The following is a 25,151-nucleotide window of genomic DNA, read 5'->3' as shown; positions in this document are numbered from 1 at the left end:
AAACAAATGTATCCATTTTAGGCTAGTCGGCAGAAGGTCACGATGCTGACAGGTTGCAGATAAATTAAAGTGGGACTATCTGAAGCTTCAAAGTGGCAGCTCATATCTCAAGTTGTGTGTAATGAGTCGGGAACAGATTGACAGAATGATGCATGCCTCTTTAGAGGTTAGTCGCCACAAGTTGTCCTTGTTAGGTAAACATCAAGCCAAGGTTTACTTTATTCAATGAGACGTAAGAAGGTTGTCTTGTTGTTGTTTCAGTGAATGCTCCTCCATTGTTTATCTGTTACTTTGTACTAAGACTAGATTGTATTCCTCTAATAGATCTAGGCTCGAGTTAGCCGTGAGCCTATAACTATGCTTATGGAGTTATATGGAGAGACAGGTACACCGCAGGTATGTTACTCGATGCTTTAGGCTCAGTACTTCCTGTAACATACATTACAGTATGCAAACAACATGTGGTGCCCTGTAAAAAAAAGGGTGACACTTCTAACACTAAACTGCAATGGAATATACTTGCATCACATCTATTTGTTACTCACTCATAAAGACCACCGCAGAGCAGAGTAGTTGTGCCACCAACAATAACAACAACAAAGTAGAATGCTATCCTAAAATGATTTAAAGAGACAGCACTCAGCTATACAATACAATCACTTCATGAGAAACATTAACCAGTATTTTATGTGAAATGTGACTGGAAATGATATTGAACTCTGGTCGTAAATGATTTACTTTTATTTAAAAAATGTAATGTTAAAAAGCACACATCTCACTGCTGTGTCTGTTGTTTCTCTCAGTGTAAACCTGAACTTAACGTAGACCTGCAGACAATGCGTACAGACTTATATTAAAAGTCAAGCTTTTTTTTTTTTTTTTTGGACCTTCCTTTGTTGTTACAATTACGTCACACATGTATAACCCAGTGCTGTGGGCAGTTGATTGACCACTGTGTTTATGATTGATTTCTTGCATCACAGACACACCGGGTGGAAGTATTCTATTCCACTGTTACATTCAGATCAGGCAACAAATGCTCTCAGTAGCAGGGCACCCAGAGAGATGCAGTCGGTAGTGCATTCATATTTAATACTGCATAGGTCTGCCTAACACATCATACCAGTCAGGCCTATTAGTAGGATTAATCTATTCGCCCCTGTCTTAGTGCTCTAAGGGGAAAGCAGACTCTTTTGATTTTGAAGGATGGCATAGAGGAGCAAGAACCTCACCTGGAATTGATCATTGTCATGTCAAATCTTAATTTTATATGCAGATAATTAGATCTAATTTTACCACAGCTGGCATGAATGTAGTTGTATGACACCCATCTGTAGGCACATTCCAGCCTGCTACTTCCTGAGGTGATGATCTCTGGCCAAATAACAGAACCACACCCACCTTCCTCTCCATTTAAAGCAGTTCTAACCTGCCGAAATGTGCTGCCAGAAATACTTATACAATAACATTTTTCATATTGGATATAACTCAGTTGTTAACCTCCAATCAGAGCTCATTATCTGTTCTGACCCCTTAGGCCTTTCTGATGTTAGAGGCTAGCTGTTCACTCTGAAGGCGCAGGATGAAAGATGGCACAGCTGCTTGTACCACCAGGTCCAGACAGCTTCCGCCCCTTTAGCCGTGAGTCCCTCAAAGTCATCGAGAGACGTATCACGGAGGAGAACGCCAAGAAGCCCAAGGCAGAGAAGAAAAAATGCAATGATGAGAATGGGCCCAAGCCCAGCCGTGAGCTGGAGGCGGGCAAATCCCTCCCTTTTCTGTACGGGGACACTCCTAAAGGCATGGTGTCGACACCGCTGGAGGACTTGGATCCCTACTACTGCAATCAGAAAGTAGGTCTGCTTGATTTCAAACTTCAGCATGAAGTCTAAAGACAAACATTTAGCTTTTTCTTAACTGTGTTAAGACATAGATATTATTTGATGCAGTGAAATGAGGATTCTCTCATCTGGCACTGCATGCAGCTGTTAAACAGAGGCTTTGAATGTTCGATAACAGGACGACCAGGCCAGTAGAAAAGATTTCTGTGACGTTCGTCAGCAATATACAAAAAGTGATCAGTGATTTGTACAGTGAAATGTGTTCTGTAAGTCATCAATTACTCTTTGATTAGTAGTTGGAAGTAGCCATATGTTAATATCATTCATTATTTGTGCAAACTATAATGACATATTGCAAGAAAGCCATGAAATATGAGTATTTTATACATATCCCTCTTTTTCTGTCAGACTTTTGTAGTAGTAAACAGAGGAAATGTCATCTTCCGCTTCAACGCCGCTCCTGCCGTGTACCTCCTGAGCCCCTTCAACCTTCTTAGAAGAATATCAATAAAGATTTTGGTACACTCATATCCTTTCATGTAGATATTAATCTGATAAGCATGAATCATGTTTATGTTGAGCCCATACTACTACCCTATTATATATGAACTGTTTACATTGCCAATTTGTGTGAGATTATGATCAATTCTTTGAAAAAAAGGTGTTGATTCCCCAATAAATAAGTGGCTTCCTTGACAACTGACTGCAAATTGTTCAGTGTGTTGATCATGTGCACTATCCTCGCTAACTGTGCAGTTATGACACTGAGTGGACCGCCTGACTGGGCAAAGAATGTAGAGTAAGTTTCCCACGAATTACACATTGAATTCAATGCTCGGGTTATTTAAATATAAAAAATGCATTTTAGTTCAACAAAAACATTTTTTTCCAACAGGTACACATTCACCGCAATCTATACGCTTGAATCCGTCATTAAAATTTTAGCTCGAGGGTTCTGCATAGGGAAGTTCACCTTTCTTAGAGATCCCTGGAACTGGCTGGATTTCAGTGTAATTCTCCTGGCGTAAGTACATTTACAATAATGTTTGAACAGTTATTACTTTCCCCATATGTTCCTTTGTTCAGACAACAAACAAGTTGAATGTTTTACTGGTTTCACTGTTGGTTACAAAAGCAACAGTTTTGCCAAAATGTGTTACTATAGTTCTAACTCACAAAGGCTCCGCCCTCTACTGGATAAAGGGGAACACTCCTCCAATCACGAGCACTCATTTTCCTCCTGCAAATATGCGTAAGCGTAGCTGGCCAATCAGGGCATGCCTAGTCGAATGTGTGCGAACCCAACAGTATACAAGACACCCCCCTGTCTGCCATCATACTCAGGCAGGGTTGCCGGCTTTGCTCAGTGGGTGAGTGTCAAGGGCATATGTACGCCGATGTCTTGGTCGATGTCTTGTCTGCAGGGGTATTTCTAGAGAGATTCCATTTTTTCCTCTTTTTCCTTAGAGGGCGGAGCCCATGTGTGTTAGAACACAGGTTACAATATTGTAACCCTAGTTCTATAAGCACAGATGGAGTTCTCTACCAAAGGGGCCCTGCCACTCTTACACTACTCGCTGAAGATGGTGTAGCATAGTTTGGCAGCAAGGTGTGCTGCATTATATACTGTGGGTCAGCACATGTTCCAGTAGGCGCGTCCTGATTGGCCAGCTACACAATGACCAAATGCGTGCTTGTGATTGAAGTGATTGAGTTTTACCTATAGAGTCCAGCACTGGGCTCCACCTGTGCTTACAGAACTAACGTTACAAAATTATAACTTTTACGATTACTTAGCTCGTTTACGAGATATGTAGCTAAGGCTGATCTATAGAAGGAACCATCAAGTGCATCTTTGGATGGATGGGAAAAACAAAACTGAATGGAAATGCTATTGACTCTTTCATCCCATAAAGAATGCATAAACAGTTACTGATTGGTTTGGTTGGTGAGTCTTACCAGCGGCATTGCTGATAGTCATTGTAATGGAGGAACATGTCACCCAGTGCAACAATTTGGCTAATTTGTTTTTAATACATTTTGTAGAAAAAGGTCTATGGCACAAAGGAAATTGTTGGTTTTGGTCTTTTTTGGGGATTTGTCGACAATAACAACAAAAAACAATATCAACAGACTTATCCTTTAAGTTTGTATCACATGGTGCATCTTATGCTCATCCCTGTATAGCCTCATTATCATTTTAACTTTATCAAATGTGCATGCCTCAGTGTACACTGTTTCTGCTTCATCTGATACTGTTTGTACAAAAATGTAAATAACATTGTTGACTTCAATCTATGTTACATGTATTTTTATCTCAGTTAATATTCCATATTAATTCTAAGTTTCCCTGCAGGTATGCAACAGAGATTTTTACCCTAGCCAATTTTTCAGCGCTTCGCACATTCAGAGTGCTAAGAGCTTTTAAAGCTATTTCAGTTATCCCAGGTAAGCAGTAGGGGCAAGTGCATGTTAGCTTCTTGCACGGTTTTCTCTGGCTGCCCCTCAACCTCCCCTCTTCCAATTACCGCCCCTCCTGCTGCAAATGCCATGACATGTAGGCTGGATGCTCCCGCGACAAGTTTATAGCTTATTTAGTTTGCATAGTTACTCTGTGAGATCTGTGCCATTTGCTTATATGTTTCTTGCACTATTCCTTGTTCGCAATTTGCTCCTCTTTGCTTGTGGTTAATGCGGGCATCTGTGGTGAGGGTGTGTCCTATTATTGTTGCATGTACATCATTACTTACACGCATGATCCTAATTTTCTGTGTTACTGTCTGATTACCACATTGAGCCTCCATGATTCCAAAAAAGGGGGTGGCTAAGGAATTTCTTTCCTGCATTTCTATTGTTTGCTATTAAAACATCAAATAGCCTAGTTGTGAAGGATCTTCATCTCATGGCTTGAATTATAGTGGAAATAATAACAAGAGATGAATGTTTTACTTTAAAGGGGAACTCCTACTTTATACATTAAAGTATGTTTACAGGTCTTGAGGAGGACTATGTAATATGTGAAAAAGCTAAATATAAAGCCTATTGTGGCTACAGAGGGAAAGGTGCAAAGTTTGATAAATTGCTTCAAGTAATGTAATTTGAGTCAGCACTGGGGCTAGTTGCTACAAGTTTGAAAATAAAAACATCTGGAAGTGTGGAGTTAGAAATAAGTGAGCATACCAGCCCTCTGCAGGCCTGACGCCTGCAGCTTGAGGTCACATTATTTGCTAATAGCATAACACACCCAAATCTCTAACAGAACTGTTCAATTGCATTGTGGGTGATGAAGGCACCAGGTTTTGAATAGGAAGATGCCTGCAATAAATCAACAATGTCTCTGGTTCTGCTGCATTTACCTTTTTTATTCAAATGTTCCATTGTCAGTCCAACAATGTTACAGAAGTGCATTGCTAAATCGATGGAGTACTCTTTTAAAGACAGAGCTCGATGGCATGACTTCTTGTTGTTTGCATGCCTGTATGCCGTTAATATTGACAGTGGATTTTATTGACTACTTAGAGTAACAAGTGATACTGTATCTGGCAGGCCTGAAGACCATCGTTGGTGCATTGTTCCAGTCAGTGAAGAAGCTTGCAGATGTGATGATTCTCACCGTCTTCTGCCTAAGCGTCTTTGCCCTCATAGGGTTGCAACTGTTTATGGGTCATTTAAAGCAAAAGTGTATACGGGAAATTGATAATTCAACCTCATTCAATGAAACGGATGAAACAGGAGCAAGCACATTCAACTGGACAGCGTACTCGGGTAATACAAGTGAGTATTTTACTTTCCTCTGTTCTACTTTGTGTTGGTTTTAACTTGATCCTGCACAAAAAACAGCAACGCAAAAATCATCAAAGATATTACCAAAAGGATAAATGAGAAGTTACGTAATTTAAGTTTTCTTTCAATAGTCACTTTTTTAGGTAAACCTCTGAAATTGAATGCTGTCAAATATCCCCCTAAATATATTCCATCTATGTGAGGCTTTTCATGTTTAGTTTTTCTTGACATTGCGTCAGACCTACATTACATTAATTCATGAGGCTATATTTAATGATACTGTTACAGTATTGGACTGCATCATATTGAGAGATGTGTTATTTTGTTATATGTTATATAATGTTTCTCATTGGGGTTGAAAAAACATTAGAAACTCCAGAAACATTATTCATTATAATGCCTCCTACTTCAACAACACCACTAAACAGCCTCAAAAATGGCCATAGAGTTGAATTGACACCTTTCTGGCCCAATGTCTTCTACAAGATTCACATAGAGATTATGTTTGTAGCACTCTTGTACTGGATTGCTTTAGATTGTAGAAGTGTACCCATTGAAATTATAATCATATAATATTATGATTCATTGCTGATTTTGGACCTTTTTGCAACCCCTGCTGACAAAGAAAAGTGTGAATTTCCTTCTTTTCCCATCAGGTAATTATTATTACCTTAAAGGCAAACGAGATCCATTGCTTTGTGGAAACGGCAGTGAAGCGGGGTAAGCGTATTCCCGACTTGATACAACATATAATGTATATAATCCTTGTATGATGCATCTGTTTCTGCATTAACGTTGCCATACAGTGTGTATAGGGTGAAGTAAAATTCCGTCTGACCTTTACAAACTCTCTGTTTGTTGCAGGCAGTGTCCAGAGGGGTTCCTTTGCATCAGAGCGGGAAATAACCCAGACTATGGTTACACCAGTTTTGACTCATTTGGTTGGGCATTCCTCGCCCTGTTTAGACTGATGACACAGGATTACTGGGAAAACCTTTACCAGCAGGTAGGCAGTGTGTCTATATATACAGTATATATATATATATATATATATATTGTGAACTCCACAGGGCAGACAATTTTACACTTAATCCAAATGATGTTCTTTTTTTAGGACATAATTACAACCAATTTAAATACAAGCCAACATTTAAAGGTGTCCATACAGGACTGTTAGTGGACAAACATAACTAGCGTTATGCATTTTGTCAGTCAATTTAAAGATCACACACATCTGTAATTCAATGAGCAAAATGCACTTGATTCCATTTGTTTCATAATTTAAAAAAAATACAGAGCCCTGATATTTTTAACAGATATTTTATATTGCTCAGTAAAATGCTTGATTTTATCAATGTGACATTTTAATTCAGTGCAGAGCTTCCTGCATAGCTCTGTTTTGTATAAAGCTTAAACTACTTAACCTTGTGTGCCATAATAAGTCTTTCTTGGTCCTGTTAGAAGAGCGGCGGCTCGTTTAATGGCAGGTTGATGAAATGTTTGACCTCATGTGTGGTGGAGGATGCTGTATTTGTATGGTCCGCTTCTCTGAATACATAAAGAGGCAATGCTTGCTGTGTTAAGGTGGGGCTCTGTAAAAGACAAAGCATTCTCACATTACAATGTTGGTATTAAAAGTGTTCAAACAAACCTCTAAATGAAGTGCAGGTGCATCTTGGTCAGAAGGAACAACGATGAGTCCGTCTGTGACTCAGGCAAACACAACGTGAATGGCCTATATAGGTGTCCACTGAATAGGCTTGTAGTATCAGTAAGTAAAGCAAACAGTAATACAACACTGCATTGTATGTAATTGCATGACCTGTTTGGTACAACAAGCTTTTTAATGTCAGTGTCTCTTGGTTATATGGATCAGTGATAGTTGTTATTTTTTTATTTTATTGGCCTGATGTTGTCACTACAGCAAAGTTCACAGGGTATTTAATCTATTGAATTCAATTGTATTACATTTTAAGTAGGTTTTAGGATAAAAGAAAAGTTAATAAGTATATTAAGTATCGGTATATTAACTAAGTATACTGCTACATTGTTTTCCTTCCAGACGTTGCGGGCAGCTGGGAAGACCTATATGCTCTTTTTTGTGCTGGTGATATTCCTTGGTTCCTTCTACCTGATCAACCTGATCTTGGCAGTAGTAGCTATGGCCTACGAGGAGCAGAGCCAGGCCACCATAAAGGAGGCGATCGAGAAGGAGGAAGAGTTTAAGGCCATGCTTGAGCAGCTGAAACGGCAGCAAGAAGATGCTCAGGTACAGGATAATCCAAATTTTCCGACTGATTCCATTTAAAGAACACAAAGTTAGGATCCATTTGACTCTCTAAAATTAAAAATGGCTGATTCCAGTATTTCTAGACTTTAAGTCAGACCATGGTTTCAGACCAATAATTCGATAAATAAATAATTCAGCATTTCTCCACCAGAATTTCAGGCTTCCGACCTTAATGTTGGGAAATCAATGTTACACAAAAAATATTCCCTCTCCAAATATTCCCTCTGAACTCCAGTGGAGTAGAGGCAGCAGAACATGGAACTACTGAATTAATTTAAATGTTGCCAATTGCCAATCAAATTTGAAAGTGACTGGACCAAAGACACTTTTTTGTTTGGATTTTTTACCAGTGTGACTTGCTCCGCAGTACATGGTTATGAATCTGCATCCTGTAAATTACCCCCCTCAGACCTAGAGGGATTATCATTTTAATGCTTTCTTCCAAATGCTACCCAGCCATTGTGTGTTTTTTTATATCAGTAAGATGTATTCTGTTTCCTGCTGATTCCAGGAAGCTATGTCTGTCTGCAGATTGCAGTTGAACTTGCCTTTTTGACAACTTTGTCGTCAAAAACTGAACAATGTATCATAGGATTCTCAGTTTGGTATTTATTGCCCTCTCTTTCCTCTTCTAGGCAGCAGCAACAGCAGCTGCAGCAGAGAGTGGGGAGGCCAGCGATAAAGTCACTGGCCCTGAGAGCTCCTCTGACACCTCCAAGCTTAGCTCCAAAAGTGCCAAAGAGAGACGCAACAGACGAAAAAAAAAGGAGGGCAAAGGGGCTGATGAGAAGGATCCTAAATCCGAGTCACAGGACAGTATGAGGAAAGGTCGCTGTCGCTTCTCTGTGGAGGCAAACCAGCTCAACTATGACATGAAATGCTCATCCGCACATCAGGTTCAGTATTATCTATCAGTATAAAAACAGAGATATTCCGCTATGTATCGTGAACTGTTGCCCTGCTTTCAGCGCATTATGTCCCCAACCCTAAAAACAATATTCTGCAGTGCTTTTCCCATCATTTCTTACTTGTGTATCTACATTACGGTAATTCTGAATCAGTCAAGAATAATACAATTTAAATTTAAATTCTTCTTAATACCTAAACCTTTCAGTTTAAAATTGTACCAAATGTAGAAATACTGACTCATCTACCGACAGTAGCAGTGCTTGAAATGCATGGCTCCTCCAGTGACAACAAAAACAAAATGAGATAGCATCAGGAGAGATCAAAACTCCAGTCTGTGATCGCTGTTCTGGCAGATGTGTTCAACGTTCTTTCAATAAAACGACTCGCTGGCTTTTGCCAAGCTCTTTGTAGAGCTCTCAAAATGAGTGTCAGGAGAGGAGAAGCAAATGGATAGATAATGTGATTATTAAGCTTACATTACAGCAGTCAAGAGTTGTGAGCAATTCCAATGTCATACCAAGTGTTGGATTGTAGAACATCCGTTATGGGAAATTCAACATGTTTGCTAACTTTTCTAATCCTTCATGAGTTGCTTACAAATTTAACTTAACAATACTTCCATGCATGCAATTAAGACCAATGCAACGTTTCATTCAATGATATCACAATGACATTTTTCCCTTTCATCATCATCGGTATCGTCATTGACATCATCATCATCATTATCATCATAATCATCTTCTCCTTTGTCATCATCAACTTCTTATACCAATCATCATCAAGATGCATTTTTTATTAAACAATTTTCCTCCTTACAATGCTAATCATTATCCTGAACACCATCAGCATCATCAGCATCATCATCAACATCAGCATCAGCATCACCAGAATAATCATCATCATCATCTATGAACTTTTTCTCCTTCATCACCATCATGATCATCATCCTTACCATTCTGAGTCATCACCAACATGCATTTTTAATTTTGCAGTTGCCCTTCAGTCCTCACCGGCATCATTATGACCGTCATCATTCTTTCCAGGCAATTTTATCATCACCTCACCGCAGAAATCCCTTTAATGTCATTTGCACATATGACGATCGCTGTCATCTCCTTTCTCTCCTCTTTGCGATCGGCATGTATCCAATGAAGAATATCTTTCTCTTCCAGTCCTTTCTGAGTTTTCATGGACCCCTCTTCTCATCCAGACGGAACAGCAGGACCAGCCTTTTCAGTTTCCGAAGCCAAGCGCAGGACATGGGCTCAGAAAATGAGTTCGCTGATGATGAGAACAGCATTTTTGAGGACAACCTGAGTCGGAGGGGCTCTTTGTTTCTTCCCAGGAGTTGTGATCGACGCAGCAGCAGTATGAGCCAACGCAGTTACTTGTCGCATCTCCTACTTTCACCCAATGGCATCAGGCACAGCTCAGTAGACTGCAATGGTGTTGTTTCTCTGGTGGGTGGGAATTCACTCCCATCGTCACCTGTCGGGCTCCTTCTGCCTAAAGTGACGGTAGATATGGCCTCCACTGGAGACAATGTAAGAAAGGCTTGTCTATCCCCAATAGCCCTATTTAATTTATTTTAGCCGAGTCCATAGCTCTATTTATTTCGTTTTTTACCTGTTTTTCTTTGTCCTTTTCTCACACTGTGGATATTGTAATAGTAGCAAAGCACCAAAGTCCATGACCATGCATGCAATAGTTGTCGAGATATTTCACTAAAAGACAAAAATGCAGCTGGCGTAAAATATAAGCAACTTGAAAGGTGCATTCAGTAGAGTGCAGAACCCCGCCAGGTGTGCACATCTCAGCTCCGTCTCGGCTCCTGTTCGCAGGCGTCACCGCGACTTGAATCATTTATTTGGGCTTCAAGTCTTCTGAGCAAACTGTTTTCTACCACTGTGTATCTGGCTGCAGAGCACAGCTGAGGGATACTCAACAGTGTGTGTACTGGTAGTTCAATGAGCTGTGTAGCGGTTAACAAACACACCATCCAAAACAAAGGTGAGCAAACAGTTTTCCCCGGCTGTGTCTCTGGCAGCTGAGCAGCAGCGACGCACTCAACTGTGTGATCATTTGCGGCCCCTAGAAGCCGCGGGTCAGTTAAGAGTAGTGAGTGAGGAGTCAGCAGTGAGCGGTCAATATATGGCAGTATCACACAAGCAATAAAAGGTACATTTTGAAAAGTGTGAGTCACTGCAACCACCTGCAGTCCTTGAGCATGGAGCCCAAAACATTATGCAGTTTACTGCAGCAGTATGCCATATTAGCCATGGACAGACTCACTCCAGCACCCGCTGACACACGCACACATGATCAATCTCATGATCCTCCTGGAGGAGATTGAAGACATTTTCAAAAAAATCTTTTACAAACGTTGGGGATGAATTGGCTGGTATTTTAATTCAACTTTATACTGTTACTATATTTGATAAAGTGGAGCGAAATTTCCGTTACACACTGGAGGGGAAGCGGTACACAAGGCTTCCCGCCACCCTTGTTAGACACGAGAGCCTTGGTGGATGCTAAAGATAACTTTTATGTGGTAATGCTGTTTTTAACCGTTACACTTTTGTTTATTGAGCTACGCTGGTTGTCAAGCTCAACTGTGGCTTCTGACCACAGGGTGCCATTATTATACTAAAGTTATCGCGTACTGTAGTGCTTAACTGTAGGGCTTAACTGTACGATTTCCTTTTTGGAGTCAACCTGGTGCAGAAATAAATTACTTTTTAATGCACAATTCCCTTTGATTGTTTCTTCCTTTTACTTGTACAGCTTTGCATTGTAATTCAAAACACTGACACTTGCATTCACGTTTGTAGCTACTGTATATCCATGGTAACATGTAACGTATTTTTTGTAGCACAGTATGATCTGTAACAATCTTTTCTATCTCCAGGCTGACACCACTGACACGGAGTACAAACAGGCCAGTGGAGAAACACACCAGGAGTTCATGGACTTCCTCGAGGGCTCAGAGGCCAGACAGAGAGTTCACAGTATAGCTAGTGTCATAACCAGCACCATGGAGGGTAGGTATCGTACACCATGGCATGAGTATCCCATCTTGAGATTATCTTTGGTATTGAAAAAAACATTTGTTATTTTCAGTTCAAAATATTTTTTTGTTTTTCTATCACTTGTGTGCATCAGAGCTTGAAGAATCGAAGCATAGGTGTCCTCCTTTCTGGATTGATTTCGCCCATACCTTCCTCATCTGGGAATGTTGTCCAGCATGGCTGAAGATCAAGAGGGTGGTTAAACTAATTATGATGGATCCATTTGTGGACCTAGCCATTACCATCTGCATTGTACTCAACACAATGTTTATGGCCATGGAGCATTCTCCAATGTCCCCCAGTTTCGTCAAAATGCTGTATGTGGGCAATGTGGTGAGTGGATTGTAATTGTAGAGTACACAAATGTTGTTTTTTTTGCAAAATAGTTATGATGTTAGTTCATGATCCACATTTCAGATTTCTGTTTTGGTAAAGATATTCACTAGCATCTTCGCGGCTGAAATGGTCCTCAAGATCATCGCTTTGGACCCATACTATTACTTCCAGGAGAGATGGAATATTTTTGATGGAATCATTGTCAGTGTAAGCGTGGTGGAGATTGGCCTGGACAGAGGGGGTAGCATGTCTATTCTGAGGTCATTCAGATTGGTAAGTCTATATGTGTCATACAGCCAATATGTTCCGGTGCATTTTGTGTGGCGAAAGATTTAAAATGATATGTTTTCCTTTTGTTTTTACAGCTGAGAGTATTCAAGTTGGCGAAATCGTGGCCCACACTTAACACACTGATCAAAATAATTGGTAATTCAGTGGGGGCTTTGGGCAACCTGACGCTGGTGTTGGCCATTATCGTCTTCATCTTTGCTGTGGTTGGCATGCAGCTGTTTGGAAAATACTACAAGGACTGTGTGTGTAAAATCTCTGAGGATTGCACTATGCCCCGATGGCACATGAATGACTTCTTTCATTCATTCCTCATTGTGTTCCGAGTGCTTTGTGGAGAGTGGATAGAGACCATGTGGGACTGTATGGAGGTGGCTGGGACCCACATGTGCATCACTGTCTACATGATGGTCATGGTTATTGGAAACCTTGTGGTACATCATCATCTCTTACGGTCAATTCATGAGTCCAGCTTGGCCAACCCATGATTCAGTTTTATAGCTACACACATTTTGTTGTTATCATAAAGTACAATAGCTAAAAGATGAGGCAGTCTTACATGAAGTCATGTCATTATCTTATAGGTGCTGAACCTGTTCCTGGCCCTGCTGCTGAGTTCATTCAGTGCTGACAATCTGCAAGCGCCGGATGATGACAAGGACACCAACAACCTGCAGGTTGCCATTGGACGGATTCACAAAGGCTTTGCCTATGTCAAGTCCCTGCTTCAAAGTAGATGCAACAGTGTCTGTCTCAGGAGGAAGAAGAAATGGAAGGGTGAGGACAAATCTCTGGATGAGCTCCACAAACCTTTAGGACCGAATGGTGTCCCCAACCATACCATCAAAGACTATCCGAAGAACGGAAATGGGGATGTGAGTGGAGTAGACAAAACTGGAGACAAGTACATAGTCAGCAGCAAGAGTGATGATTCTATAATGTCTTTCATCAACAATCCCAGTCTGACTGTCATAGTTCCTATTGCTTTGGGAGAGTCTGACTTTGAAAACCTCAACACTGAGGACTTCAGCAGTGTCTCGTCTGATGCAGCAGGAGCAGGATGCCATATGGTAAGGATGCTGTTGTGAATCGGTCCAATTAGTCTCTCAAAGTGCCTTCATGGTAAGAAATGAGTTGCTCATTTAAGACCTTTAAAGTCTTTTCAGCTATGCCACTGATGTTAATGATGTGTGATAGACGACAAAGGATTTCAGTGTTGTGGTTCTTGACAAACATATCTGTTGTTCTGGCTGAGTGGTTTGATCTGTCGCAGTAGTCACATTGAAGCACTTTGCCCATCGTCCATGACGTTGAGGTATGAGCGTGTTACGGGGTATTTTCCCTATACCATATAGGGATATATATATTTTCCCTATACCCTTTAACGATGAGAGGCCATAGAGACAGGAAAACGTAGATTACATTATGTGCCATTTAAGCCTGAGTGCTTGTCTCTTTGCGCTTCGCATTGAAGGAAAGCTCACAGTGTGAAAGAAAAAAGAAACGCACTGTCTGTCCATAATATGATTCTTGTTGCTTTACTTTGTAATTTTAGTTTTTCAAATTTTGTCTCAACTGTCAATCATTTTTGCCTGCAGGCAGAATTTTATGTGAAGATTTGTCAGCAAAGTCATTGCTGCTTGCTTGCTCGTAGGAACACTCTACATTTCATTCTTTCTCGCCTTTTTAACAGATCACCCATTCTTTTATGACCTTACTTCATTCACTCTAGAGTCCTGAATTTGTATTTCATTTCGATTTCTGGAATATTTTTATTCATTCAAACATCAGCGAAAGTTAATTTAATTTAAATGCAATTTATTTTAGTTTTGTTTCATTCTCTGGGGTTTTGAAATATTTGTGATTTTGCATCGTGCCATCAAATCCATTTAACCAGGATATTGTCCAACCAGGATATTTGTCATTTTAAAATAACATAGTGGTTTTCTGATTTCAGCCCATTCATACAAAGGCTTTCTGCAAACCATGTTAAAGATATTTAAACCACACTAAAGGAATCTTATATTTAATCTTTCACAGTCTACTCTTGAATTTGCTGAAGTGCATCTGACAGAAATAGAATGGACGGATTGAAGCACAAACCATCAACACATTGACTTTAGTGCTCGCAGTATATCGCACTAACATGCTTACATCATTCCCTGCAAGACATCAGCTGGTCCCAGGACAGCCAAGTGCTCCTGCATTCTCCAGGAAGGCATTCAAGCTGGTTTCATCTATCAGCTATTAGGAGACACACCCTGTAGAAAGCAATACAACAGCAGACTGAGGGAGAGACCAAGTGGCTACTGTACAACACCGCCAGGCTGCAAATCTCCTGTGATATTTAGATCATTCTGCATTATTAAATGTACTTAGTTTTTATTTTTCATAGATCTGGCCGTATGCAACAAGTACTGTGCAAACCTTGTGTGTCTCTAATTGGCTGAGCAAACATTTGACAGGTTAAACAAGTGATGCTGGCAGACAGTAGTAGTGTGCTCTGATCTTTTTACTCTTGTTTATCTCAATGAATAACATCAACGATATCATTTTAGAAATGTAAAATGAAAGTGACTAATCAGTGTCACCATCACCTTTGGTATAATGTCCTGTCTTTGAGAGTCTGGTATCCTCTATGAGAGACAACACTAGCAGCTGTAATGTAGACTTTTAATTGCTGTCTCTGTTGACAAGCACTCAACTGGTGTTCTTCTGTTAAGTCAATGATGATGTTTTTTTTAATCATTATTATTATTTAGACATGCAGATGCTTTTTTCATTTCGACATTTAAACATAAGACTTGAGAAAATGATTCATGCATGCTCTTTATTTCATCCATCATACATTTGATTCAAACTTAAACTGGATGCATGTCAGTGATCCTTGTGAAGACCAACAACCTTAAACAAGGCAAACAGCAGACATCACTTTCAGTGGCAGTTAAAACATACCAAATGCAAATGTTTTGTGCAAGTCTCTTGGTATTTTATGACTATTTTTGGATGAAAATGACTTAATTGTGAAGAGATATGGAGCGCATGAATCGTGTGGACAGACAGGTGCTCAGCATGTCAGCCGCTTACATTTGCCATGGCTCTGTTATGTTTGCTCATCGAACACCGGTTTTACTTGACTTCATCCACAGAGTGTAGATGACGATGGCCAGCTCAGCTCCTCTGAGGGCAGCACAATAGACTGTGGGCCAGGCGGGGAGGGAGGAGAGTCTGTGGACTTTGAATTGGATGAAGCTATGGAACCTGACGCCTGCTTTCCTGATGGTGAATACGACTACAACCACCACTTAACCTTTGGCCTTGGTGTTAATCTAATACTCCATATTACACTGGCAAATTACCATCTGCCTTTTGTCTCTGCTCAGGCTGTGTGCAAAAGTTCAAGTGTTGTCAGGTCAATGCAGAAGTGGGCTGGTGGAAGGTGTGGTGGATGCTTAGGAGGACCTGTTTCCGGATCGTGGAGCACAACTGGTTTGAGACCTTCATCGTCTTCGTAATCCTGCTTAGCAGTGGAGCACTGGTAAGACAGGAAGATAAATGTCGATAAAGTTGCTTTTGGACACCTGATTCAGTTGGGTGCTCTCATGTATTTACATATTGTAGCTGGCATCTCTCATCAGGCAGTAGATTCCCAAACTGTTGTAATTAAAGAGCATTTTGTTTGATTTCTTTGAGTTAGCGCAGTCTAACCTTACAAATATAGAACAGTTCTCGTTCTCTGTAAAGTAAGGTCAGGATATTGAATAAAATGTATTTACTGTATTTGTATTAATATTGACAATGAATTACTCGCTGTCATTTACACATCCAGGCATTTGAGGATGTCAACATTGAGAAGATGAAGACCATTAAAATAGTGTTGGAATTTGCAGACAAAATCTTCACCTACATCTTCATTCTGGAGATGTTACTGAAGTGGGTGGCATATGGATATGCCAAGTATTTTACAAATGCCTGGTGCTGGCTGGACTTCCTCATTGTTGATGTAGGTTGAAACACCTCTGCTTACACAGGAAGACGTGTATACACTTGCTTTTTCAAACAATTCGTAGGTTGCTGTTTCTTAAGACGTTTGTTTGTGGATGTGTTCTAGGTCTCACTGGTCAGTATGGGAGCCAATGCCATGGGATATTCTGAACTCGGTACCATCAAGTCTCTGAGAACCCTGCGAGCTCTGAGGCCACTGAGAGCCCTGTCACGGTTTGAAGGCATGAGGGTAAGAGTCACTGCATTTACACTGTCACCAGCTCACTCATTGGTACAGAGTAAAAGCACTCTGCAGTCTGGCAAAGAGCAGCATAAAGCTCTATAACTTTGCAAAACCTCGTAAGCTGATACCCCAAACACGTGTTGCTTCTAAATGAAGCTTCCTGTCCTTCCCTAATCCTCTTTCTGTTTGTCCTCAGGTTGACTTATACATTTAAATGACAAAGTTGTTTGTCTTTTTGACGTTTATCTTTCATTAAATGTAACATGTAATTATGCGCCACTGATTTTTGATTAAAGGAACAGTTTGTCATTTTGTAGAATGCGCTTATTTGCTTTGATGCCGAGAGTTCGATGAGAAGTCTCATATGAAGTCATATGAAGTCATATGAGCTGACCTTCTTCTGGCTCCAGCTTCAGATATCAGATATCAGATAGATATAATATGTTAACTGCCAAACTTTAACTTTTAAATTGTGCCATATCTGTTGTAACGTCTCACACCATTACAATATTTTTCTGTGCAATGGTGGTCTAAACAGGCATTCATGTGTCGGCTTCTGAAATCAATGTGGCATATATTGATTGTTGCTTTCATGTTGTGGTGTTCTAGCTCTTTACAGCAGTGTTAAGACGATGGTCTTTCCTCGTGTAGCAGCTCATTCATTTCCTCATTTGCATGAACAGCTTTTCATGTGCACCAGAAGTAGTGCTTTATTCATTTCCAATCAGATTTCACTGTACAGTAAGCAAATGTTGTGGCGTCGTCATGCCTCTACAAGGTGTTCTTTTTCAATGTTTCTCTAAAATGTAGTTGTGAGCACTAATGCAACTTTTAGAGACAGTAGAGAAACGCGTCGGTCTCCTACCTTTCCTCTTAATTCTTTTCCCACCTGCATGCACAATCATTTTATTTGAGCTGTTGGTGTCAGTCATAGCTGTGATGAGCTCATGCTGATGTGTATGTTGGTACTGAAACATTCACTCTTGTGTTTTCCTATTCTTACCATGACTCAATAGTGCTGTGCGTCAATTCTACATCCTGTGATTTCTGCTGTACAGATGGATTATGTTTATGTGTTGGTGTGCAGGTGGTTGTCAATGCCCTGCTTGGAGCCATTCCTTCCATCTTCAATGTGCTGCTCGTATGTCTCATCTTCTGGCTCATCTTCAGCATCATGGGAGTCAACCTATTTGCAGGAAAGTACGGCCATTGTGTCAACAGAACCGATGATAAGGATTTCCCTCGAGCAGAGGTGAGAAACATGTCAGAGTGTGTGGGCAACGGCACTCGCTGGAAGATTCACAAAATCAACTTTGACAATGTTGGCATGGGTTACATTGCGCTGCTGCAAGTGGTAAGTAACTGAGCACAAGATACTTGGTGATTTAAGCTTGTAAATACATTATTTGCTGTATTTGTGGAAAACTGGAAGCAATGTAAAGATCAAAGGGCGAATACAATATTTTTTGTGGATATCGTTCATTTCTATAAAGGCTACATTCAAGGGCTGGATGGAGATCATGTATGCTGCTGTGGACTCTGGAAGCAAGGTAATCAAATGTTTGTGTGTGGCCCATCCTGTTTGTTACTTTTTATAATCTCTCTTATAATATCACGATACTTTAATAAGTTACAATACTTGATCCGTAATTATCTATCTAAGTAGGGAAGGTTGAAAATAGCTAAACATAAAGAAATATTTTAAAATAAATACAATACACAGTGTTGCTATCTGACAAAATATATTTGCTTCTTGTCTTTTAATGAATTACTTGTTTTTCAAGTCATTCACTTAGTTTTTTAGTTTTTTTTTCTTTGAGATTGTCCATCCAAAATTGAATAACAATCAACATATTCAACACATTTCATGCGCTCGTCAAATATGGCAACTTGCTTTCTTCAAACTAATAAGCTCTACGCAACCTGCAAGCGTCAGTTTTGAACGTGCCAATTTCCGCTTGTTACATTCATGCACTGTCTTTTCAAAATGATCTCCCGTGTTCCCAGGAAACAACTTGGTTAGGTTTGAGCAACAAAAGTACTTTATTAGGTTTAAAAAAAGGTGGTTTGTTTTTTACTGAGTGAAGTAGGCTGAAGTAGAGTTACGTAACGTAACGTATCCTAGGTATTATTACTTAACTTAGGTACGTAACTTAAAATAATGTTGACTTTTGGTATAGCACAGGACACAAAAACCTGGGTTAAAGACCTGTGTTTTTTTAACCAAACACCCACGCTCCTTTACTTGTAAATCAAATAGGTGTAAATCAATTTTTATTGTCACACATACTCTGCATAGCACACAGTGAATTTTTAACCCATCCAAGTATTTGGAGCAGTGGGCAACTATTATACAGCACCAGCTAGAAGCGACAAACTGGCTCCTCTCCCTTAATCATATCCCAGTTTCAATTATCATTATTAACTGATGTGTTACAGCAACATGAGTTTGTTTGGCTTCACTGTAAACAAATACAAGTGTGGTCCATGCGTGTTCAATGTATGTATGAAATCGCACTTGCTGTAAGCACCAGTTGCCAAATCAACCGGGACTTAAATCTTAAGGGTTATAACTTTAATGCACTAATGTCTCCATTTTCTGTCACTATTATAGGCAAGAGACCAACCAGAATATGAGATCAACCTGAAAATGTACTGGTATTTTGTCATTTTCATCATATTTGGAGCCTTCTTCACACTCAATCTCTTTATTGGTGTCATCATAGACAATTTCAACCAGCAAAAGAAAAAGATAAGTATCAAATCTGCTGTCGAAATGTTTGGGCATTTTTGACTTGCTATTCTGACACAAATGCAATATTTAACAGTATTACTTTCTCCTCATCACCTTTGCTGTGATTTAACATTTCTCACATCCCATGTTTACTTTGGAGGTCAGGACATCTTCATGACTGAAGAACAGAAGAAATACTACAATGCTATGAAAAAGCTGGGGTCAAAGAAACCACAAAAGCCTATTCCTAGACCATCAGTATGTACCTTTAATCATGACTGCATCTAATCTGTATTACAAATCCAATCCTTGTTTCATAGCACCCAACATGTACTTGTGTTTCTCTGCCTTGTGTCTATTTCAGAACATAATTCAAGGATACATCTTTGACTTCATCACAAAACAAGCGTTTGATATCATAATAATGGTTCTAATATGGCTTAATATGGTAACCATGATGGTCGAAACTGAAGATCAGACTCCTGAAAAGGACTACGTTCTCCGCCAAATTAATAGCGTATTCATTGCCATTTTCACTGGAGAGTGTTTGTTGAAGATGATCGCACTTCGCCAATACTTTTTCACAAATGGTTGGAATGTGTTTGATTTCGTCGTCGTCGTCCTGTCAATCATTGGTATGACTCGCCTGTTCACTGCAGTGCTCAAATAAATTCACATCATTCACTTTGTCAGTATATGTCTGTGTATTGTTTACAATCTTTTTAATAGGTTTTTCTTGCTTTCTTTCCTCAGGCATGTGTCTCTCAAAACTAATCGAGGAGTATTTTGTTTCACCAACCTTGTTCCGAGTCATCCGTTTGGCCCGGATTGGCCGCGTCCTCCGCCTTATTAAAAGTGCCAAAGGAATCCGCACTCTCCTGTTTGCCTTGATGATGTCACTTCCTGCCTTGTTCAACATTGGTCTCTTACTCTTCTTGGTGATGTTCATCTATGCCATCTTTGGCATGTCAAACTTTGCCTACGTCAAGAGGGAATCAGGCATCGACGACCTTTTCAATTTTGAGACATTTGGCAGCAGCATGATCTGTTTGTTCCAGATCACCACTTCAGGAGGGTGGGATGGCCTACTTGCTCCCATTCTCAACAAACATGAAGATGATTGTAACAATAGCACAGAGCATCCTGGCAGTAGAATTAAGGGAGACTGTGGGAATCCTCCTGTGGGCATCGCCTTCTTTGTGAGCTACATCATCATCTGTTTCCTGATCGTGATCAATATGTACATTGCAGTTATCCTAGAAAACTTCAGTGTGGCAACTGAGGAGAGCGCGGACCCACTAAGTGAGGATGATTTTGAAACGTTTTATGAGGTCTGGGAAAGGTTTGATACTCGTGCAACACAGTTCATGGAGTACAATAAGCTGTCAGAATTTGCAAATGCTCTGGACCCACCATTACGCATAGCCATGCCTAACAAGATGGAACTGATCTCTATGGATCTACCCATGGTGAGCGGGGAACGCATTCACTGCCTGGACATCCTGTTTGCGTTTACAAAACGTGTTCTGGGCGAGGGTGGGGAGATGGACATCCTAAGGGGGGAGATGGAGGAGCGATTCATGGCCTCCAATCCTTCTAAAGTGTCCTACGAACCCATCACTACCACCCTCCGCCGCAAACAGGAGGACACATCAGCCACTGTCATCCAGAGAGCATTCAGGAAGTATGCAAAGAAACATGCTGCAATGAGTCCCTCTGACAGATCCAGTGATTACATTCAAAAGGATGAAACACACATTGACAAAGGGGATCTTGTCACAGGCAAACTCCAAGACATTTCTAGTGCCGATAAAAGTGAACTGACGCCTTCAACAGCCCCTCAACCTTCATGTAACAATGTGACAACAAATGGAAAAAACAAATATGAAAAAGACAAAAGTGAAAAGGAGGTTGAGGGCAAAGATGTCGGAGAGCAATAGAAGGAAAATGATGCTGGAGATGCAACAAAGACATTTTAATTAATGACAAAATGTTTACAACCTTTGAAAGTGACGAAGTCATCCATAGACTCCCCTCCTTAGTCTGGATATCTATGCCAAACTGACCATGCTTACTTGAGTCTAAACGCTGTAGTGTAAAATGGCTCATAGAGACTGTAGTCGGACAACTTTGGCTGTGTTCAGGAGCAAGGATGCCTTTTGGCTGTATGTGCTGCAGTGTTCTGAAAGAAACAGTCGTTAATGCTTTAACTTCTATTGCAGCTAGTTCTGCTATCCAGTGTCTTGAATTACTGTTATATCACTGACTGTTGTATTACTTTACCTACCTTTTACTCAGGCAGAGAAAAAAAATCAGTTTGTATGTCATTCATTTAAGAATTCACAGTTTGATTCATTTCATTTTTATACACTTTCTTTTTTTACTTTTCAAAAGGGTTGTTTCTTCCAGGGTAGTCTTTACAACAAGCAGCACTGCCTCAAGGCTCGTCTTGCTTGATGCTTAGAATACTTGACGAATCCAAGAGACCATGTTGGAGTTGCTGCGGTCAACTGGATGTGTAGACCTGCATGAATGTTTCTCCATGATTACGCATGCCAGAGTGTACTATTTTCATCTTAATGCTTCATTGTGTGAAGAATACAGACATGACATGGCTGTTTTTTTAAACATCACAGAAACATGAGATCATTCTACAGTCCAAACTAATCTGGTCTCGTATGTTTGATTATCAGTGGCAGAGCAGTAACACTTGGCAGAAAGACTTTGCACATTCAGTTTATTGAATCATCAAAATCATTTACATACGTCATCTTAGCCTGCTGTGTGCTATGTACCATTTACAATATTGCTTATTATGTACAGATTTGATATGTAACTCTGCTAAAAAAAGAGTCTTCAACTGAGGGTTAGCATTTCAAAGCTGGCGATTTAAGAAAAAGCATGTTGTTTTCTCACTGTAACTGAACCTGTTATAAATGTCCTCGCTCAACCACACATTTCCGTCAGTGTGCTCCAGGAGGAGGTCGTCTATGATATTGTCTATTTGTAGGACAGCAGCATCGCTTCAAATTTTTTGACTTCAAAATACAGGTCTCCTCCATGTGTCCACCTTTTCCTCATTGTGTCTGATTTCTTTCACAGTTGTTTTTCATGATGGACCTCAACGTAGTGATTATGAAATTATAGAATGTATGGAAGAATTGCTATGTATCACCTGTGATATGAAACCAAATGTATTCTCCATGATCTGCTGTATTCAGGCAGACAGAGATACTATACATTTAGCAGGAGCTGTGAGGTGAAAAGTGTAAATGTCTATAAAACCTTACATGGACGGTAGTTTAACTTCATAAGACAAAGCTCTATGTTTGATTACTGGTGATGTTATATGACTGTGTTGTCTAAGCTTTACTTTACTTTTCAACCTTTAACTGCATATTTTTCTTTGGAAATGGCGATCTGTACGTTTTTTTTTGTGCTTTGTAAACTGTTTTTTTCACAGTTTACTTCTCAATCTTTATCATGATAGATATCTAAGTTGAATGAAAGACAGCTCAGAATATTCTGAATGATTGTCTCAAGGACATGGCATCACACATCTCATGTTTCCTACTTCTGTTTACATTTTATATTGGCAGTTTTGTCACTTTTCTTAGCTTCTCCCATAGCTATGACAACCCCCCCCCCCCTAGACTGTATCACAACCTCATCTGTTGTTCCATGTTATCAAAGTATAATTCCATTAATGTAAGTATATTTTGCATGTAAATAAAACGTCCAATACTTACACTATACTTTATGCATAATGAAAGAATGTTTTGATGACATAGAATTTAACATCTCCCATCATATGCATAATGCTTGTCGTGTATAAATAAACTGCATGCAAGACACTGCTATAACCCATTTCACTGAAACGCCAAAAGAATAAAGATGACATGTACCTCAAGTATGCCTGAAATATTCATTTATTTTCTTTATATAAAATACATTTATGTATGGTTTCATGTATGAAAGGTCCTTCATTTAATTACTGACTGTGACAGGGGGTAGAGGTTGATTATAGGTCAAATATTCGCCCAGTGAGGCTAACCGCCCATAGGTTGGTTTTTCTTCATTAAGAATGACCCTGATATCATCCATGTTCATGTTCTGGTGAAACTGTTCTGTTTTATCATATTCAGCAACAATTACAGTACATGAGGGAGCAGCGAGTGTTTAGGAGCTTTATAATTTAGGAATTCTTTCAAGTTTGAATTGACGTTCTTGTTCAAGCACTAAATGTGTGTATAATACATAATATGTGATATGCACATTTTTATTCTCAGGAAACCAACTGAACTGGTGTAAAATATTGGTTTTTAATTTATTTATTTTTCCACAAACAGAGGTATTTTTACCTTTACATATTCTACATCAACATTAGCCTGTCTAGCTTCTCCCAGCTTTGTCTGACAATTCTGAATGTGCAATAATTAACATCTATAGGCACACGAATCTCGTTAGAGATTCATTCATGTTTCAGAGATTTTTGTTCAAAGACCAAATTTTTGGGTTCAACGCTGTGTTGAGGTGTTCCTAACGATCGTTGAAAAGTCTAAAAGGCTTATTAGAGATTACCAGAGCACACCTACAGAAAGTGTTTATTTCTTTGGATGAAACTAATGAGTAATGATCTGACTGTTGGGATAACTTTCAGTTGAGAGGGAGGATTCAATTTAAAAAAAATGGATCTAAAGTGCTCACCACAGTCAGAGACATTAAGCATCAGCTTTTACAGTTTCAATAAGCTTAATGGCTGTTACGTTGCTAATAGTTACCGAACCACAATCAGCATTAGTGTCAATTCAGAACCTGTAAAATGTTAGTTATCAGTGTGCAAAATTAGCACCCAAACTGTAAATGGTTGAACTTATATTTCTTTGGGATATTAAAAGCACTTATGAATGTGTGACTTTAAGCAATTCATATTGAGTGACAAGAAAAAACATTGTGTGTAAAATGTTCCTCAAAATCTTAACCAAGAAGGAATCTTCTGAACTGAAAATGTGTACAGGCTTGTGATATTTTAATTTCAGTTTAGTTTTCGCAAACATTTGTACAAGAAGAAAGAATCTGGTTTCTGAGTGCGCTTTATGGCTCCTGCCGGAAACTATTAGCGTCATTAGTGGGTGGAACATTTTATTAATTATTAATAACAGTCCAAAAAGTCATCACAGTCCAACATCGCTTTTACCTATTGTGGCTGCTGAATCCTGAGGGCAGTAAACAAGAGACTGATGGCAAAGTGCTGATAATCCCTGCCATACTGTCTCACAATGATGTGATTATCAGTTTGCGCCTCACTCACTGTACTTTATAGCGCACATGTTGTCTTCATAAGAAGCCAGTCAGCAGAACAATTGAGCTGCCTCTGGATAAATATTTGAGTCACACTTTCGTGTCTATAATGCATTACATACTTAAAATGCATTATAATCTGCTAGAACTGCATAATTATAGTAAAAAAGAACTCACAAATATGTATAGTGCTATGTAAAAATTGTAAATGATCAGGCAGTTTATAATGACATATACAGTCAAGCAAAGTACTTCATAATTGCTGGTCACGCACTGACTTTTTTTTTCCAAGGATCTAACTCCCATAGTTGTTATACATTATTATAATATTTTTATAATGCATTATAATCACTGTTATGATGTAATATAAGAT

At 39.5% G+C, this 25,151-nt stretch overlaps 1 protein-coding gene across 1 annotated transcript; it reads left to right on the top strand.

Annotated features, from left to right (window-relative positions):
- Positions 1-1,589: 1,589 nt before the first annotated feature.
- Positions 1,590-23,301, top strand: scn1laa (sodium channel, voltage-gated, type I-like, alpha; the record flags this gene model as incomplete). The annotated part of the gene is made up of 26 exons (XM_079277184.1): positions 1,590-1,853; positions 2,250-2,380; positions 2,560-2,640; positions 2,737-2,865; positions 4,198-4,289; positions 5,388-5,606; positions 6,281-6,344; positions 6,489-6,630; positions 7,687-7,893; positions 8,550-8,810; positions 9,996-10,367; positions 11,732-11,864; positions 11,986-12,224; positions 12,327-12,500; positions 12,593-12,949; positions 13,100-13,585; positions 15,665-15,797; positions 15,899-16,053; positions 16,345-16,518; positions 16,627-16,749; positions 17,831-18,097; positions 18,237-18,293; positions 19,358-19,499; positions 19,638-19,735; positions 19,842-20,112; positions 20,231-23,301. 26 exons carry the CDS (start codon positions 1,590-1,592, stop codon positions 21,415-21,417), a joined length of 5,958 nt encoding a protein of 1,985 aa, XP_079133310.1. The 3' UTR covers positions 21,418-23,301.
- Between the last annotated feature and the right edge of the window lie 1,850 nt (positions 23,302-25,151).

The sequence above is a fragment of the Melanostigma gelatinosum genome (genome assembly GCF_949748355.1).
Source record: "Melanostigma gelatinosum genome assembly, chromosome: 10".
In the NCBI taxonomy this organism is placed as follows: Eukaryota; Metazoa; Chordata; class Actinopteri; order Perciformes; family Zoarcidae; genus Melanostigma; species Melanostigma gelatinosum.
The sequence above is the reverse complement of the archived record's forward strand: the minus strand, read 5'-3'. Positions and strand labels throughout refer to the sequence as shown.